The 19,543-nt window shown below is 40.2% G+C and overlaps 1 protein-coding gene across 1 annotated transcript in view; it reads left to right on the forward strand.

The window, feature by feature from the left end:
• FAM149B1 (family with sequence similarity 149 member B1) overlaps window positions 1-19,543 on the forward strand; it is a 43,197-nt gene that overhangs the window by 1,912 nt on the left and 21,742 nt on the right. Inside the window, exons 2-5 of the mRNA XM_006760970.2 lie at window positions 4,465-4,569; window positions 5,057-5,186; window positions 17,476-17,618; window positions 18,356-18,472. Of these exons, the coding sequence (XP_006761033.1) occupies window positions 4,465-4,569; window positions 5,057-5,186; window positions 17,476-17,618; window positions 18,356-18,472 (495 nt within the window). The remainder of the gene's footprint in view (window positions 1-4,464; window positions 4,570-5,056; window positions 5,187-17,475; window positions 17,619-18,355; window positions 18,473-19,543) is intronic.

The following is a 19,543-nucleotide window of genomic DNA, read 5'->3' on the forward strand; positions in this document are numbered from 1 at the left end:
CCATAGGAACTTAAATTTTGTTTATACCAACGAGCCTATGGTAAAATTGGTTTCAGTTATATGTTTTTTCACCTGCCAAAGACATCAAGTGGAACCTTAACTGTACAGTTAGAATTTGAATCTAAGTTGAAATATAGAGCCCATGCAATAAAATCCAGTGGGCTTTAACTTTCTACAGCATAATAATGTTGCTGTGTGAATCAAAAGGATTTACTAAAGATAACATTTCTCAACTTATTTTTTTACTTAAGTAGTAACAGCAACATTTAATAATTTCATAAATATTTACTGAGTACCTACTAACAAAAAAGATTTGGATCAATGTCATAAGTACAAGATTTTAAAAAATGTTTTTAATTGATCAATTTTTAAGAGAGGGAGAGAGATTTGTTGTTACACTTATTTATGCATGTATTGGCTGATTCTTGTATGTGCCTTGGCTAGGGATTGAACCTGCAACGTTGGCATTTCGGGATGATACTCTAACAACTGAGCCAGTGCCAGACAGAATGCATCTTTAAAAATTATATGCATTTTCTATGTAACCACAATGCTGTTATCAAATTTAATATTTTTGGTATTATCTAAGTGTCAATCCATAATCCACTTTCTCTGACAGACTGAAAAAGGTCTTAAGTTTCTAGTTTATAACTGGAATCCATATTTCTGACCCCTACCACTATTTCAAAGATAAGTTTTTAGTTGTAGGATCACTGAATAAGAGAAGTACAAATAGCTCTGCATAAGTCCATCCCCTCCATTTAGAAATAATTTAAAGTACAAGCTCCACTAACTGGGCCCTTAGCTTTATATATTTGTATACAAGAAAAAATGGTACAGTTCACTAAAATCTCAAACTGTTCAATTGTTCTGAGAAGCCTCAGAGCCAGACTACTTGGGTTTGAGTCCTGGCTCCATCACTTACTAGCCCTAAGACTTAAGCAGGTTACTTAATCCCTCTGTGCCTCAGTTTCCTTTCCTGGGAAATAAGAGTATTAGAGATTTATAATACATATTTGCATATAAAAGGCCCTGGGAATACCTCTTGTAAAAAAGCTGTGTAACTTGGTTTAACCTATCGTGTTCCCTAAATTTATTTAACTAAAGAATTTTGTGGGGCCCTAACCAGTTTGGCTCAGTGGATAGAGCATCAGCCTGCACACTGAAAGGTCCCAGGTTTGATTCTGGTCAAGGGCAGTGATCTTGGTTGCAGGCACATCCTCAGTAGGAGGTGTGCAGGAGGCAGCTGTTCGATGTTTCTCTCTCATCGATACTTCTAACTCTCTATCCCTCTCCCTTCCTCTCTGTAAAAAAACAATAAAATATTTTTTTTAAAAGAATTTTGTGGAGAAGGAAAGTCTACTGTAGATGATTAGGATTGAAATATATAATTAACCCCATAGTTTATTCTCATGCACACATTGAACACTACAGCAGCACTGTCCAATCTATATATATATATAAAAGCCTAAGTGACCGAACAACTGGTCTACTGGTCGTGATGATGCGCACTGACCACCAGGGGGCAGATGCTCAATGCAGGAGCTTCCCCCTGGTGGTCAGTGTGCTCCCACAGTGGGAGCGCTGCTTAGCTAACCTAATCGTCCGTCCTAGTGGCCCACCAGCCCGGCGGCAGCCACTCACTCCCTTAATAGTCCTGCAGGTCCAAGCTCTGGAGAACGGGCCAGGCACCGACAGGCTGGCACCACTGGCACGATCCCAATAGCACCGCTGGCCTCCTGGAAGTCAGCCTTGGGCAACTCTGCCACTTCCCCTCCCTATATGCTTTGCAAGGAAGAAATGATGTAAGAGTGGCCACCAGGTGGGTCCCGACAACCAGCACAAACGTCAGCGGGACAGATCTGGATCTCGGGCCAGCAAGGGCATCCCACAGCCTGCCTGGAAGGCCGATAGCATCCCAGCCCCGCTCCCCCTCGGGACGGGCACCAGAGGCAGGGCCCTCCTGATCGGGACTGACTGGGCACGAGCCTGCAGCAGGTGCATCGGGGCTGGGATGAGTCGGAGCAGCAGGCAGGAGCAACAGGTGGCGTTGGATTGGACTGTGGGTTTTGGCCCAATTCCCACAGGCCACCCAAGGGACCCCACCCATGCATGAATTCATGCACCGGGCCTCTAGTAGGAATATAATACAAGCCACATATGTAATTTTAAATTTCAGGTAGTCACATAAAAAAAAACTAGAAACAGGTGAAAAAGTTATTATTTTGAAATAATTATAGCCTCACAGGAAGTTATAAAAATAGTACATAAAGTTCCATGAACCCTTCCTTCACCCAGCTTTGCCCAATGATGACATCTTATATAACTACTAGAGGCCTGGTGCATGGATTCGTGCACCGGTGGGGTCCCTCGGCCTGGCCTGCTCCCTCTCGCAATCCAAGACCCCTCAGGGGCTGTCGGACTGCCGGTTTTGGCCTGATCCCAGGCCAGGCCAAGGGACCCCACCAGAGCACAAATCTGGTGCATCTCTAGTTAATCTCTTCCCGCCCTTCCGCCTTCCCTCTCCCCCCTGAGATTCATCAGTCTGTCCCATGTTTCCATGCCTGTGCATTGAGCATCTGCCCCCTGGTGGTCAAGTGTTCATATCATAGCTAACAGTTGAACGGTCACTTAGGCTTTTATATATAGAGATAGATAATAACGGTCACTTAGGCTTATATATATATATATAATATAATTTCAAAGCCTGGCATTGGTACAGTACTATTGGACCATATTCCTTAACACATTGCAGATGGATCACGAGAATTCTCACTTCATGTTACACAGTGTTTTACAAAGTATCATACTTTAAAAAGATATTAGCTTGTAAGAGCATGTAATAAATAACTTCAAAATGCAATGGGTATTTAATTTTAAAGCGTGCCTTTAACATTTATGTAAAACATTTTTTGTACTCATTCAATAGAAACTTATCTGGCACTGGGTAAAGCTAGCAATAAAACTATTGGTCCAGAATGTGTTAATTCACTTTTCACCAGTTTTTATATCCACTCCTTTGTGTGTGTGTGTGTGTGTTTAGTCTCATATACCAATTTGTGTAACCACCTGTAAAATCAAGATAGAGAGATATTTCATTACCACCAAGGAACAGTTTTGTGTATCACCTTCTAGTCACATCCACTCCTTCCTCCATCTCCTGATAACTAATCTTTTCTCGGCCTCTGTAGTTTTGTAATTTGTGGATGTTACATGAATGGAATCATAACAGTGTATGACCTTTGGGATTGGCTTTTTCCACTAAGCATGATCCCCAAGTTGTTGCACGTATCAATAGTCCACTTCTCTTTCTTTCCCCCTTTTTTTTTTCTGGATCATATTCCGTTGTGGATATACCGAGTTTAACCCTTCACCCATCTAAAGACATTTCAGTTATATTAAAATTATAATGTGAATATTTATATACATATTTTTGTGTGAACGTAAGTTTTCATTTCTCTGGGATCAATGCCCAAGAATGCAATGGTCAGGTCTTATAGTAAATGCATATGCTTAGTTTTATAAGAAAACAAAACTATTGCAAAGTGGCTGTACCATTTCACATTCCCCACCAGCAATATATGAGAGACACATCCAGTTTCTCCACATCCTCACCTGTATTTTGTGTTATCACCATATTTTATTTTAGCTGTTCTAATAGTTGTGTGGTTATACCTTATTATATTTTTAATTTACTGCGAAATTAATTTTTTTATATTTTATTGATTTTTTACAGAGAGGAAGGGAGAGGGATAGAGAGTTAGAAACGTCGATGAGAGAGAAACATCGAGCAGCTGCTTCCTGCACAGTCCCTATTGGGGATGTGCCCACAACCAAGTACATGCCCTTGACCAGAATCAAATCTGGGACCTTTGAGTCCGCAGGCCGACCCTCTATCCACTGAGCCAAACCGGTCAGGGCTTTTTTTTTTTTTTAATTTTTTTTTAAAGTTTTTATTGATTTCAGAAAGGAAGGTAGAGAGAGAGATGGAAATATCAATGATGAGAGAGAATCATTGATTGGCTGCCTCCTGCACGCCCCACACTGAGGATCCAGCCCATAACCCAGGCATGTGCTCTATGACTGGAATTGAACCCAGGACCCTTCAGTCTGCAGGCTGATACTCTATCCACTGAGCCAAACCAGCTAGGGTGAAATTAATTTTAATAATATATTTTGTTTAACTCAGATCCAAAACACTATCACTTTAACACATAATCAAGATAAAATGATTAGTGAGATACTGTATATTCTGGTACTAAGAGTTCAAAATCCTGTGTGTTTATACTTAAAATGCATCTGTGCATCTCATTTCTGAGTAACCACATTTTAACTGCTAGTGGCTAATGTATTGGACAGTGCATTTCCAGAGCAGCAAGGAGTAGGTGACCAACTTCTAGACTAAGTTTCTGACAGGTATATTTTTATTTATAGGAAATATAACTTTCTTTTTATCTTTCACAGGAAAGGAATAACAAAATATGCTTTTGATCATCATCCCCTTCCAGAGCAGCTGGATGAAATTTCTTGTACCAATGACAGCCGTGAAAAAGATACAAGTTCCCAAAGGTAGTAACACGATGTGTATTTGTTTTTATACTTGATAATGGCAAAGGTTTTGTTTTTTTAGCTTAGGATTGGTATCAAGCCTTGTACTAATGAAACAACAAATTTCAGAGTCTTTGTCTTTAAAATGGCATTGAATTATGCATCACCAGGTTGTGAGGGTAAAAGGGGATTAATATTTGTAAATGTTTCTTGGTAAACTGTGAAAGTGCCAAACAAGTTCAGATATTACCAATATTTCTGAAATGTCTTTAGTTGTCAAAGGTACATGTTACAGGTGGAATGTTAAAGTATTCATTATCAACTGTGACTAGAAGAATTATGTACAATGACTGCCATCAATTCTATAGGAATTAGGACTTTTTCATGATGTTTAAATTTCAAGTTCTTCACTGATTTTTTGCTTCTTTGGATATATTTGTACATATGCTTATCACATAATTGCTGAGTAGTTAATGTTTTCTCTCTTCCTTCCAAATTCTGCCTTTAGTGAGTCTGACATCACACAAGAATCACCTTTTACATCAACTGACACTGGGGATTCAAGGTCTGCTTTTCCAAGTTATACAGGCACAGGGATCTCTACTGAAGGCAGCTCGGACTTCTCCTGGGGATATGGTGTGAGTTTTATGTTATTGGTCTGAGGGAGCACTTGGGAGATTATTCTGGGAGTTAGGATTTATCAGTATTTTTCATTCCTTCACTCTTCTCCATTGTTTCTTTACATTTTAATGCTTAACTTTACCATACTTTATAACATTTGTAAAGAAGCATAATCTTCACCCTCTTGGTGTGTGTTTTATTTTATAGATATACTAGTTGATTTTTAGGTCTGCTTACGTAAACAACTGTGGGTTAGTATGGATCTGGGCCCATATTTACTCCTTTGCTGTGCTCAGGTCACTAATGTGTCTCTCCACCAATGTAACACTAATTTTACTTTCTTTAAAATGTTTTTGAAAGTTTATTATTCAGCCATTATATATTGTTAAAGGAAAAAAAGCAGGTTAAAAGAATTTTTATAGTTCTAATTTTATATTTTTTTTCTTATATATATTAAAGGACTAAAGATATTTCTCAAAACGTTATTCATTGCTTATTAATTAGGTGTTGAGATTTACTTACTTCTTCATTTATTTACTTATGGCTATCTCCCATTGTAAAATATTATTTTTTAAAGATCAATTTTTAAAAAATTTAAGACAAGTTTTATACACGTCTATCACCTTGATGCAATAGGTATTTTTTTTTCTGTATCCTCTTTCAATCTATATTTAATTTGGCCTAGCCATAATCATGGTGTACATACAATGTTATGCTCTATTTTTCACTTAATATTTTGTAAGTACTTTTCCACAATATGGACTTTATACTATATTGTTGTCAGCAATCTGCTTCCTTTGCAAAATGTCTGCTAATTGTTAAAACCTATTATTATCACCATGAATTATTTTCCAGGCATTTTAATTTAGATGTATATATACTTTCTTTACATAGTTATACGATATGTGCATCCCAGTGGTCTAGTTTCTCATTCTCCATTATTTCATATAAGTATTTTATTTTATTTTTTCCATACCTGTCAGTTTGAATAGTTATATAACATTTCCTTGTTTTAATGTATCAGAATTGAGTTTTCCCTCATTACCAATATTTAGGTTTTCAGTTTTTCTTTATTTATTCAACAAGTATTGAGCACATTTGCTATCAGATATGTACTTGGGGATATGGGACAATAGAGCTCGAAGAAGATGAAAGGGTGCTGAAATAGAACATTATAAGGGTGATTCACTTTATTTCATTTTTTTAGGTTTCAATATATGCATTTTTTTAATCCTCAACTGAGAATATTTTTTCCCATTGTTTTTGTTTTTTTTTAGATTGAGGGGAAGGGAGAGAGAGGAGAGAGAAAGAGAAACATTGATTGGTTGCCTCCTGCACATACCCCAACAGAGGCCAGGGACAAACCTGCAACCAAGGTCCATGCCCTTGGCTGAGAATCAAACCAGAGACCCTGCGGTCCATGGGCTGATGCTCTAACTGGTGAGCAAAACTGGCCAGGGTGGGTTTCAATATTTTATTCAAGTTTTAAGTGATGTTAATTACAACATTTGAAAGGGAGAATCTAATTCCACACCAAATGGAAGACTCTAAAATGTACCCATTAGCCTTAGCTGGTTTGGCTAGTGGTTAGAGCTCCAGCCTACAGACTGAAGGGTCTAAGGTTTGATTCTGGTCAAGGGCACGTACCTCGGTTGCAGGCTTGATCATACCCTACCACCCACTCTCCCCCTTGAGCCAGCCAATTAGTGTATCTTTGTTACATTGATGTTTCTCTCGCTCGCTCGCTCTCTCTCCCCTTCCCTTCCACTCTCTCTCTAAAAAAACAATGGAAAAAATATCCTCGGTTGAGGATTAACAAAATAAAATAAAATGTACCCATTAAATTGCTAAAAAATAAACTGAGTAGTGAGACTGTAACAGAAGTCTAACTTAGGTTTCAAGTGTTGTCACCATGTTATTACAGTCACTGATATTCTTCCCAGCTTGCATCTGGAGCTTTTAGAAGGTATTTCATATACTCTGGTACAAAAGCAAAAAAACAACATGAGAGGGAATTGAGTCCTGAATTACTGGCTTCATTACATCCACCTTCTCCACCCCAAAATGTCACAAAAGAAACAACTACCATTACCTGCAGACTACTTTTGGTGTAAAACAAGTGATGGATGGGGGTGGAAACAGCTCATGAAGATGTCTTAAAACGTTCCTTCAGGTTAATTTGTACACACCATCGAACAGTGAGCCTCTCTTAGGTAAGGTAGGAAATCATGGTTCAGGTCTCAGGAAGTCACAATTTCATGGAAGCAATACAAGTTTCCAAAATGCTTACAAAAATCAGCTTCCACTTCTAGCCATTTCTAGATAAAGAAACCTGGCATATCTAGAGAGACTGCCAAGTTCCTGCGAGGGGAATTCACTTTACATAGAGTTATCTGGTAGAGTAGATAGGAGATTCTCACAGAGAAAGCTCTAGGCTCAGGTGGTTTCACTACGGAATTATATAGTTATAGAAGAAATCAGTTACACAAAATTTTTCTGATAAATAGGAGCATTTTCAATTCACTTTATGAACCCACTATAAGCCCTAGCCAGTTTGGCTCAGTGGATAGAGAGTCAGCCTACAGACTGAAAGATCCCAGTTTGATTCCAATTGAGGGCACATGCCCAGGTTCAAAGGTACATAACAAATATAGTAATAGTTACTCATGAAAATCGATAGAACTTTGAGTTAGGAACAGTGAGCATCTGTTCAACTACAAAGGCACAAGCTGTGAAAATTAGCAGCTTCAACACCAGAAAGGACTCGGTGGATTTGGAGTGGAACTTGGATGAACCCTATACCCAACAGCATTGTCAATAACAGTAGCAAACTTAGTGGCACACAAACAAGTAAAAACAGTGGCTCAGATACCTGAGGCTTCAGAACTGGTTGGGGCAATAAATGGATTGGCAGACTATTGAGAAATTTATCAAGGAGATCTTAAAAATTAGCCATAGGAGGCCCTGATAAGCTCTCCACATACCCATGCAGAAGAGATCAGACAGGCCCAAGCTGTCTACATCCCTGGCTGGCAATGAGTCAGTATGCAGATGCAGAGGAGACATGAGAGGGTCCAAAAATGAAAAGCCAAGGCAATGGGGATCCCAGAATGGCTGTCATTAATAAATCAAGAAACAACAAGTGTTGGCAAAGATGTGGAGAAAAAGGAACCCTTGTACACTGTTGGTTGGAATGCAGATTGGTGCAGCCTTTGTAGAAAGTGTATGGAGTTACCTCAGAACATTTAAAATGGAACTGCCTTATGACCCCGTGATTCCATTTCTGGGAATATATATGCAAAGAAACACAAAACACTAATTCAGTAACATCCATTGCAGCATTTACAACTAGAGGCCCGGTGCACAAAATCTGTGCAGGGGGTGGGGGTGTCCCTCAGCCTGGCCTGCACCCTCTTGCAATCTGGGACCCCTTGGGTAGGGTCCCTCGGCTGCTGGCAGCTGGCCCCACCCCAGCCACTGCCACTGCTTGCCATCTATGCGGCACTGCCCCCTTGCTACCCACCACTGGTTGCCTCCCTCTGCGGGAGACAGACGTGGGGTGCAATCACTTGGCTGACCTGGGCCTCCCTCTGTGGGCGATCAATTGCAGGGCTCCGTGATCCATTGCCCAGCAGAGGGAGGCCTCGCCCACCTAGCCAGGGTTCTGCAATCACCGTGCAGAGGGTAACCTGGGCCTCCTTCTGTGGGGCAATCGCAAAGCCCCCTCCCCCCCATCGATCGCCCCGCTGGCCGGTGGCCTGGGCCTCCCTCCCTGGGGTGATTGATCGTGGAGGCCCCCCTCCCCCATTGATCGCCCTGCAGAGGGTGGCCTGGACCTCCCTCTGCGGGGTGATCATCGGGTAATGGCAGGGCCCCCTGACCAATTGCATCACACCCACCTTGGCTGGCCTGGCACCAGTGTGTGTCATAGCATGGTCATCCAGAAGGTCGTCCAGATGGTCGTTCAGCTGTCTGGTTCTTCACCTCCCTGGGGTGATTGATCGTGGAGGCCCCCCTCCCCCATTGATCGCCCTGCAGAGGGTGGCCTGGACCTCCCTCTGCGGGGTGATCATCGGGTGATGGCGGGGGCCCCGACCAGTTGCATCACACCTGCTTTGGCTGGCCTGGTGCCAGTGCGTGTCATAGCGTGTTCGTCCAGATGGTCAATCTGCTGTTCGGTCGTTTGGTTGATTTGCATGTTATGCCTTTATTATTATAGATTATTATAGATAGTTGAGATTTGCAAGCAGGCCAAGTAGCCATTGGTGGATGAGTGCATTAAAAAGTTGTGGTAATTTACACAATGGAATACCACTCAAACATACCCTTTACAACAGCATGGGTAGACCTGGAGAACATTATGCTAAATAAATGAAGTAAGCCCATCAGAGTAAGACATGTGCCATATGATTTCACTCATATGTGGAATCTAATGAACAAAATAAACAAAAATATAGAAACAGACTAATAGATACAGAGAACAGACTGACAGCTGTTGGAGGGAATGGGGGTTAGAGGGCTTGGTGAAAACGGTGAAGGGTTCAAGCAAAAAAACCATAATAATACACAGTTATAGACTCAGATACCAGTATGGTAATTACCAGGAAAAGGGGGTAGAGGGAGGTAAAAGAGAGGATAGAGGGGATAAATGGTGGTGAACACACAATATACAGATGATGTATTATAGAACTGTACACCTGAAATCTCTATAATTTTATTAACCAATGTCACCCCAATAAATTCAATAAAAAATAAAATAAATTTTAAAAAGAAAAGCCAAGGCAGCCATAAAAATTCCTTAAATTTGACTTCAAACAAAATAAACTTTAGGATAAAATTCTACTAGAAACAGTCATTTCATAACGAAAAAAGTCCAATTCATAAGGAAAATAAAGCAGTTATCCTGTGTAATAAAAGCCTAATAGGCAAATCGATCAAAAAGTAGAATGACCGGTCGCTACTACGCGCACTGACCACCAGGGGCATATGCTCAACACAGGAGCTGCCCCAAGCCGGCAGGCCACAGGCCAGCCAAGATGGGTGCCAGTGGGGGCCCCCTGATTGCCCCTCTGGTCGCCTCACAGATTGGCCCTGATTGCCAGCCAGGCCTAGAGACCCTACCCGTGCACAAATTTTGTGCACCGGGCCTCTAGTAAATGTATACACATATAATAATCAAGCCTTAATGTACAGGAAGCAAAATTTGGCAGAATTGAATGAAGAAGTAGACAATGCAACAGTTATAGCCAGAAACATCAATACCATACTTTCAATATTTGATAGAACAACTAGACAGAAAATCGGCAAGGATATTGAAGACTTGAACAACACTATCTACCTACTTAACCTGACATTTCACCCAATGACAGCAAGAATATATACTCTTTAAACACACATAAAGTAAATTTGGTAAATCTAAAAGGATTGAAATTATACCAAGCATGTTTTCCAAGATGTTGGAATTAAGATAGAAATTAACAAGATAGAAATTTGGATATCCTCAAATACAGACATATCTGGAAGATATTTCAGTTTCAGAATACCATAATAAAGTGAGTATCACAATAAAGCAAGTCACATGAATTTGGGGGTTTACCAGTACACATAACAGTTATGCTTATACTGTGCAGTAATCTATTAAGTGTGCAATAGCATTATGTCTAAAATATTTACATACCTTAAACTAAAAATACTTAATTGCTAAAAAAAAAAAAGTGTTATCATCTGAGCCTGTTGCCACAAAACTTTAATTTGTAAAAAACAAAACAAAAACCCCCACAGTATATGTGAAGTGCAATATAGTGAAGTGTATGAAAATGAGGTGTTAAAAAGGTACAAACTTCCAGTTATAAAATAGGGCATGGGGATGGTGTTAATATACAGCATGGTGTCAATAGTTAATAATACGTTGCACATATGAAAGTTGCTGAGAGAGTAGATCTTAAAATTTCTCATCAAAATATAACTGTGTGGTGATGGATGTTACCTAGACTTAGGATTATTTTGCAATATATACAAATATTGAATCATGATGTACACCAAGTTATGTTGTATGTCAATTATACCTCAATTTAAAAAAGAAAAAAATACCTTCAGAAAAAAGGATGGTCTCAAATCAACAACATAAGCTTCCACTTTTAGAAACTAAGAGGCAAACTAAATCTAAAGCAAGCAGAGGAAGGAAATAATACAGATTAGAGTAGAAATTAATGAAATAGAAAACAATAGAAAAAAATCACTAAAGTAAAAAGTTGGTTCTTTGACACCTGGCTGGTGTGTCCAAGTGGTTAGAGTGTTGACCCACACACTGAAAGGTCTCAGGTTCCAATTCCTGGTCAAAGGCACATACCTGCATTGCAGGTTGGATCCCCGCCCTAATCAATGTGTCTCTCTCACATTGAAGTTTCTTTCTTTTTCTCTCTCCCCCCCTCCCTTCCACTCTTTCTAAAAATCAATGGAAAAATTTCCTAGGGTGAGGATTAACAATAAAAGGTTGGTTCTTTGAAAAAAGTCAACAAAATTTATAAATCTTTAGCTAGTTTGACCAAGAAAAAAAAAAAAGACAAATGAATATGTTTAGAAATGAAAGCAAGGACATTGACCCTACAGAAAGTAAAAGGACTAAGGGAATATAGATATTATAAGCAACTCCATGCCAAGAAATTAGATATCTTAGATGTAATAGACAAATTTCTAGAAAAATATAATTTCCACTGACTCAAAAAGAAAAAAATCCATATAGATCTATAACAATCAAAGAAATAAAATTAGCAATTAAAAATCTTCCTACAAATATAAGCCCAGTCCTAGCTGGTTTGGCTCAGTGGATAGAGCATCGGCCTGCGGACTGAAGGGTCCAGGTTCAATTCTAGTCAAGGGCACATGCCCAGGTTGCGGACTCAATCCCCAGTGGGGGCATGCACGAGGCAGCCGGTCAATGATTCTCTCTCATCATTGATGTCTTTCTTTCTCCCTCTCCCTTCTTCTCTGAAACCAATAAAAATATATTAAAACAAACCAAAAAAGATAAGCCCAGGTACATACGGCTTTACTGGTTAAATCCTACCAAATATTTAAAGAATAAGTAACTTTTCATAAACTTTTTCAGAAAATGAGGAAGGAACATGTCCCATTTCATTCCATGAGCCCACTATTACCCTGATATCAAGCCAGATAAACACAAGGAAAGAATTCTGTATGTAAAAATTCTAAGGAATCTGCAAAAGAAACAAAACTGTAACTAATACATGAGTTTAAGAAGGCCCTGAGAATATAAATGGGGGGCTGGGTGAAAAAGGTGAAGGGTTTAAGAAGTACAAACTGGTAGTTACAAAATAGTCATGGGAATGTAAAGAAAGTACAGCACTGGAAATATTCTCAATAATCTATGTAGGGTGCCAGGTGGGAACTAGAATTATCAGGGGATCATTTCATTAATTATATAAATATCTAACCATTATACTACACACCTGAAACTGATATAAAATACTTATTGAATGTTAACTGTAACTGAAAAATAAAAAACAGCCCAGCTGGTGTGACTCAGTGGTTGAGCATTAACCTATGAACCAGGAAGTCACAGTTAGAATCCCAGTCGGGGTACATGCCCCAGTTGCTGGCTCGATCTTCAGTAGGGGACCAGCAGGAAGCAGCGGATCAGTGATTCTCATCATTGATGTTTCTATCTCTCTCTCTCTCTCTCTCCCTTCCTCTCTGAAATCAATACAAATATATTTCATAATAAAAAATAAAAATCTAAAGCAAGAAAACATTGCTGAGAAAAATGAAACATAAATAAATGTTAAGATGGCATTTCTCTCCAAATTGATCTATACATTCATTGCATTCCTTATCAAAATCCTGGCAGGCTTTTTGTAGAAATTAATAAGCTGATCCTAAGATATAGAATTGCAAAGGACCTAGATTAGTCAACAATTTTGAAACAAAGGAAGTTAAGAGACTTACAATATCACAAATGACAATGAAAACACAACAATCCAAAATCTATGGGACACAATGAAAGCAGTCCTGAGAGGGAAGTTTATAGCTCTACAGACCTACCTCAAAAAAACAAGAAAAAATATTAGTAAATCATCTAACTCTACAACTTAAAGAATTAGAAAGAGAGCAAAAGAAAAGCCCAGAGTGAGCAATTTTTACAGAGAGGAAGGGAGAGGGGTAGAGAGCTAGAAACATCAATGAGAAAGAAGTAAGAAGCATCTATCAGCTGCCACCTGCACACCCCCCACCGAGGATGTGCCCGCAACCAAGGCACATGCCCTTGACTGGAATCGAACCTGGGACTCTTTAGTCCACAGGCCAATGCTCTATCCAGTGAGCCAAACGGGCCAGGGCAAGAGCGGCTTCTTTGAAAGGATAAACAAGATTGATGAACCTCTAGCCAGGCTCAACAAGAAGCAAAGAAAGAGGACCCAAATAAACAAAATCAAAAATGAAAGAGGTGAAATAACAACAGACCCCACAGAAATACAAAGAATCGTTAAAAAAAGTACTATGAACAACTCTTCCAACAAACCAGACAACCTGGAGGAACAGCTCTTCAAAGAAACATGTTAAAAATGGAAAAACTCCCGAATGTGGAAAATAAAGGGATGGGACAGACTGACAGCTATTATAGAGGAGGAGAGAAGAGGGAACTGGATGAAAGACAGTGAAGGGATTAGCCAAAGAACATACATGCATAACCCAGAGACACAGACAACAGTGTGGTGATGGACAAAGGGAAGCGGGGGCAGGGGCTTGGTGGAAGTAGGCATGGTGCGGGGGAAGAAGGGGAACGGGGACATCTGTGATAGTGCCAACAATAAAGATGAAGTTAAAAAAATAAAGGGATGGGAAAAGTTATAATAGGCAAATACCAGCAAAAGTGAACAGGCATAATTAGAATTTAAGTGGGTAAGTATTTAGTAGTAAAGAATAACAAAGTTGCCCAGCCATCATGGCTCATGGGTTGAATGTCAACCTATGAACTAGGAAGTCATGGTTTGATTCCCTGTGAGGGCACATGCCCAGGTTGCAGACTCAATCCCCTGTGTGGGGCAAGCAAGAGACAGCTGATCAATGATTCTCTCTTATCATTGATGTTTCTCTCTCTCCCTTCCCCTCTCTAAAAATCAATAAAAATATATTTTTTTTAAAGAACTAAGTTAACTGAGACTAAGGAATTCTCATCTTACCCCCCAGGAGCTTGAAAAACAGTAATTCATAAAAACATACGTATTGTCTTTACAGTTAATCTTCATATCTACTTAGCAAGCCCTTTCTTATTGTATAGAAGCTGATGTTCATTTTTATAGTGAAAATATGTATTTCTCATGTTATACTTTTAAACAATATTTTTTATTTATATATATATTTCTTTATTGATTTCAGAGAGGAAGGGAGAAGGAGAGATGGAAACATAAATGGTGAGAGAGAATCATTGATCGGCTGCCTCCTGCATGCCCCCCACTGGGGATTGAGCCTGCAACTCAGGCATGTGCCCTTGGCCGAAATTGAACCAGGGACGCCTCAGTCTGCAGGCTGATGCTCTATCCATTGAGCCAAGCCGGCCAGGACGTAAACAATATTAATATGTTTTTTATTGATTTCAGAGACAGGAAGGGAGAGAGAGATAGAACCATTAATAAGAGAAAATCAGCCTTAGGCTGCCTCCTGCACACCCCCTACTGGGGATCGAGCCCACAACCTGGGTATGTGCCCTGTCCAGGAATTGAAACGCAACCTCTGAACCACACCAGACGGACTCTCATGTTATACTTTTATTTATTTTTAAAAATATTTTTTTATTGATTTCAGAGAGGAAGAGGGAGAGATAGAAACATCAATGATGAGGGGGAATCATTGATTGACTGCCTCCTGCACGCCCCACACCGGGGATCAAGCCTGCGACCCAGGCACATGCCCTTGGTTGGAATCGAACCCAGGAACCTTCAGTCCGCAGGCTGATGCTCTACTCACTGAGCAAAACTGGCTAGGTCTCATGTTATACTTTTAAAAGAAGGTATAACTTTTCTTACGTTGGAATGTAAAAAGATGAATAAGTACAGATAAAGTAGAGAGTAAGTAGAGATTCAGATAATATCATAACACTAGACGCCCGGTGCACAAATTTGTGCACAGGGGGAGTGGGGGAAAACTTCGAGAGGTTGGCTGCCGGCTCTGAGGAGGGAGCTGGTCCTTGGCCCCCCTGGGAAAGGGACCACGTTTGCTGCCACCCACCCCTGGTTCCCTGTCCCAGCCCAGGGCCCGAAGGCCCCAGCAGGGTTGGGAGAGGAGGTGACAATCACCAGTCTGGGTGTAGAAGGAATGGATGCTGGACACCGCCTTCGCCCCACCACTGTGCAGTTCCTCACCTCCCCCCAGGGAAGGGAGAGGATGGGAGCAAGACAAACCCTTGTGTCAAGGACTGACTTTTTTTTTTTAATATATTTTATTGACTTTTTAACAGAGAAGAAGGGAGAGGGATAGAGAGTTAGAAACATCAATCAGCTGCCTCCTGCACACCCCCTACTGGGGATGTGCCCGCAACCAAGGTACATGCCCTTGGCCGGAATCGAACCTGGGACCCTTGAGTCCGCAGGCTAATGCTCTATCCACTGAGCCAAACCGGTTAGGGCTAGGACTGACTTTCAATAGATCACAGCAAGGGAGATACTCTGCTACGTACAAAACCCCAACCCAGAAGTAGGTCGTCTACAAATGGTTTAGCACCAGGGGCTGATGGTAGCTGGCTGTCCCAGGGTCCAGGGTGAAGGACCACGGGCAGTTGGCTGGCCATGGGAGGTTGGCTGTGGGAGCGCACTGACTACCAGGGGGCAGCTTCTGCGTTGAGCGTCTGCCCCCTGGTGGTCAGTGTACATCATAGCAACTTGTTGGTCATTCTGGTAGTTCGGTCATAATGGTCACTTAGGCTTTTATATATATAGACTAGAGGCCCCGTGCACAGGATTCGTGCACTGGTGAGGTGTGGCCTGTGGGGATCGGTCTGTTGTGGAAGCGCCGCTCATTCCAGTCAGCTAAGCGGCTTCTCCTGCTGTGGGCTTTTATATAGGATTAGAGGCCCAGTGCATGAAATTCATGCACGAGTAAGGTCCCTAGGCCTGGCTGGCGATCAGGGCCGATCTGTGAGGCGACCAGCAGGGCAATCGGGGGCCCCCACTGGCAACCACCTTGGCTGGCCTGGCGCTGCCTGCTCACCAGCTTTACCCCCTGCCATTGCCGCTGGTTGCCTCCCTCTGTGGGGCGACTGGTAGAGTGACTTGGGGCCCTGCTGGCACCCACCTTGTCTGGCCTGGGTCATGCAGGCTGGGAGAAGCTCCTGCATTAAGTGTCTGCCCCCTGGTGGTCAGTATTATTATAGATATATCTAGAGATGATCAGATTAACATTTTATAGCCAAACCTTTGGCTGCTGCTAAAGGATAGATTACAGGGGACAAGGATATGACCTAAATTGCCAAGTGAAAAATGCACACTACAGAGTAATATAATAAAAGCCTAAGCAACCATTACAGCAGAACGACTGGAAAACCGGTCACTATGATGCCCACTGACTGCCCGGGGGCAGATGCTCAATGCAGGAGCTGCCCCCGGATGGTCAGTGCGCTCCTACAGGGGGAGTGCTGCTCAGCCAGAAGCCGGGCTCACGGCTGGCGAGTGCAGCTGCCATGGCTGGAGCCTCTCCTGACTCTGCAGCAGCACTACTGAGGGGCGGCAGTAGGCGCAGTGGGTCAGGATGAGCACAAGCAGCATGGCACCTGGCCCCAATTCAGGCTCCTTCTGGCCACCTGCCACTTGGTGCACTGCTACATCCCCCGAGGGGTCCTGCACTGTGAGAGGGGACTTCTCTCCCCCAGTGCATGCAATTCATGCACTGGGCTTCTAGTATATACTGAATTGTCTACCTTAAGCTCTAAAAAAATACTGGAATATCTCCAAGCACCTATATCAAAATTAGCAATAATTTTGTTGAGTGGTAGAATTATTGGTAATTTTTCTTTTTCTTTATATTTTCTGGATTTTTCAAAATGATTATAATTTAGTATTTTTATTATGAAGAAAATGTTACTTTAAAAAGATATTTCTATACGTTTTCTTTAAATAGAAATAGGGAGGACAGCTGAATATTCTAAGATCTGTAAACAGTAACTTTTATGGAAATTCAACAGTATTTCAAATGGACTAAATATTGAAAACAAAACAAAATCTGATTGCTTTCGATCTTTATGACTTTTAATGGAGATTGAAGTTCACCTAAATATTTTGGGGTGATATTTTCTTCTAGAAACTTGATCAAAATGCCACTGAAAAAGTCCAGGCAATGTTTATAGCCATTGACGAGCTCTTGTATGAACAGAAGTTGAGCATACATACTAAGAGTCTACAAGAAGAGTGCCAACAGTGGACATGTAGTTTCCCTCACCTCAGGTATTGAAGCCCTAACATTAACATATTCATGGATAATACTAAAACTTGAAAAGTAGATTTCAAAAAAGCTCTTATTATGAATCTTTATGGGCATAGTTTTGATGAACGTAAATAAGGCCAGGCAGTGTAAAGCTTCAGTTGAGAGAAAACTAAGTTGATGGAAGTTCCTTGGAGTTTTCATAACTATCAATTTCTGTACCTGTAAAACAATTTCTGTACCTGCAGGTGAGATATGTGTATTATGGCTGTCCAAAAGCCCTTCTGAGTAAGACAGTCAGAAAATGTAAATATTTACACTCTTACCTACAGGTAAATTCTTAATTATAGTTGAAAGCACATATAAGCTGTTGGGAATCTTACTTCAGAAACCTTATTAGTGCACTTAACACACATACTAATTTATATAGCTTCATGTTCTAAAGAACATAATTCATGGTTTTCATTAATTTGGTCTGGCTGTCACCCATTTTGACAGGTTTAATACAGAGGATGGAGGAAAAAATTACAAATGTGTGCTTAGTTTCCCTGGATTTTTTTTTATGGGGGGAGGGGTTGGCTATAATAGCATTATCTTTTCCATGTCTATTCTATAGAAGATACATAAATCATTCTTAGTATCAGAATAAGGGTATAGTAGACCTCTATTAGAGCCCAGCTACTTGTTCTGAAAATATCTACATTTTTTTTATTCATGCCAGGTAAAGGTGCTTAATTGTCTTTTTATGTTCATTTTGAAGGATTTTGGGTAAGCAGATAATCACTCCAAGTGAAGGTTATGAACTGTACCCTAGATCTCCTTCTGCTATTTCAGCTTCTCATGAGGCAACACTGTCTCAAGAAAGAGATTCTACTATGTAAGTATTCTGATATGTAAGTATTTACGTATCTGAATGCTCAAGTATTATATTCTACCAGTCTATTAAGGAATTAAAATACTTCCTACTTTTTTTTATAAGAGTATTTATTTATGCATCTTAAGCTTGACAACTTATTCTTTAAATATTTTTTTTAATGTTTTTATTGATTTGAGAGAGAGAAACATCAACTGGCCACCTCCTGCACTCTCCCCCCCACTCCCCACCCCCCACGGGGATGAAGCTGCAAACCTAGCCTGTCCCCTGACCAGGAATTGAACCATGACCTTTCAGTTCATAGGATGACGCTCAACTAATTGAGCCACTCTGGCTGGGCACTTCCTACTTTTTGATATTTAATAAAGCACAGCAAATTCTGTAAGATTGACTATAGTCTTTGTGCATATTAGAATTTTGTTAATATAGTTTTTTTGTTCAAAAAGACATTCCCTAGGATTTAAGGATATTTTTGTTATGTAAATCTATATATTATCTATATCTATACACATCTATCTACAAATACAGGAAGTTCCCTCTTGGAATAAATGTGTAGCTAGACCGGTTTAAAGAAGTTTAGAGGCCTAAGAAATTGACCTTAAAATTTTTTTGAAAAAGTGATTATTTTGTTTAAATGTGTAGTGTTAATTACAACTTAATCTTTTTATAGACGTTAAACTGCTGTTAGTTTTTTAGCTTAAAAGGGTTATATTAGTTAAAATAGCTAATTCTTTTGAACAATTCAAGCTCTTTAAATAGCAGCAAAATATACCCAAATAGGTTTATATCAAAACCTATGCTTACCTTAAATCTATTGTAAAAAAGAAAAAATCACAGTTTTAATTCATTTTTTTTATTATTTCTGTACTTTTTACTAAGACTGTAGTTTTACTTACTTGATACCATCTAAGAGTTGTCATACTTACTTTGGAAGGTTCTTTTGCTTCCTATCATTTCATCAGACCACAAAGTAAAGCATTACTGCTTTAGGTGTTAGGGTTATAGGATCTGATTACCAACTAATTGACTTTTCATCAGAAATGGGATTTGTTTGCTTTTCTCAAAGTGATTTGA

This window comes from Myotis davidii, unplaced genomic scaffold (assembly GCF_000327345.1).
Source record: "Myotis davidii unplaced genomic scaffold, ASM32734v1 scaffold134, whole genome shotgun sequence".
Classification (NCBI taxonomy): Eukaryota; Metazoa; Chordata; class Mammalia; order Chiroptera; family Vespertilionidae; genus Myotis; species Myotis davidii.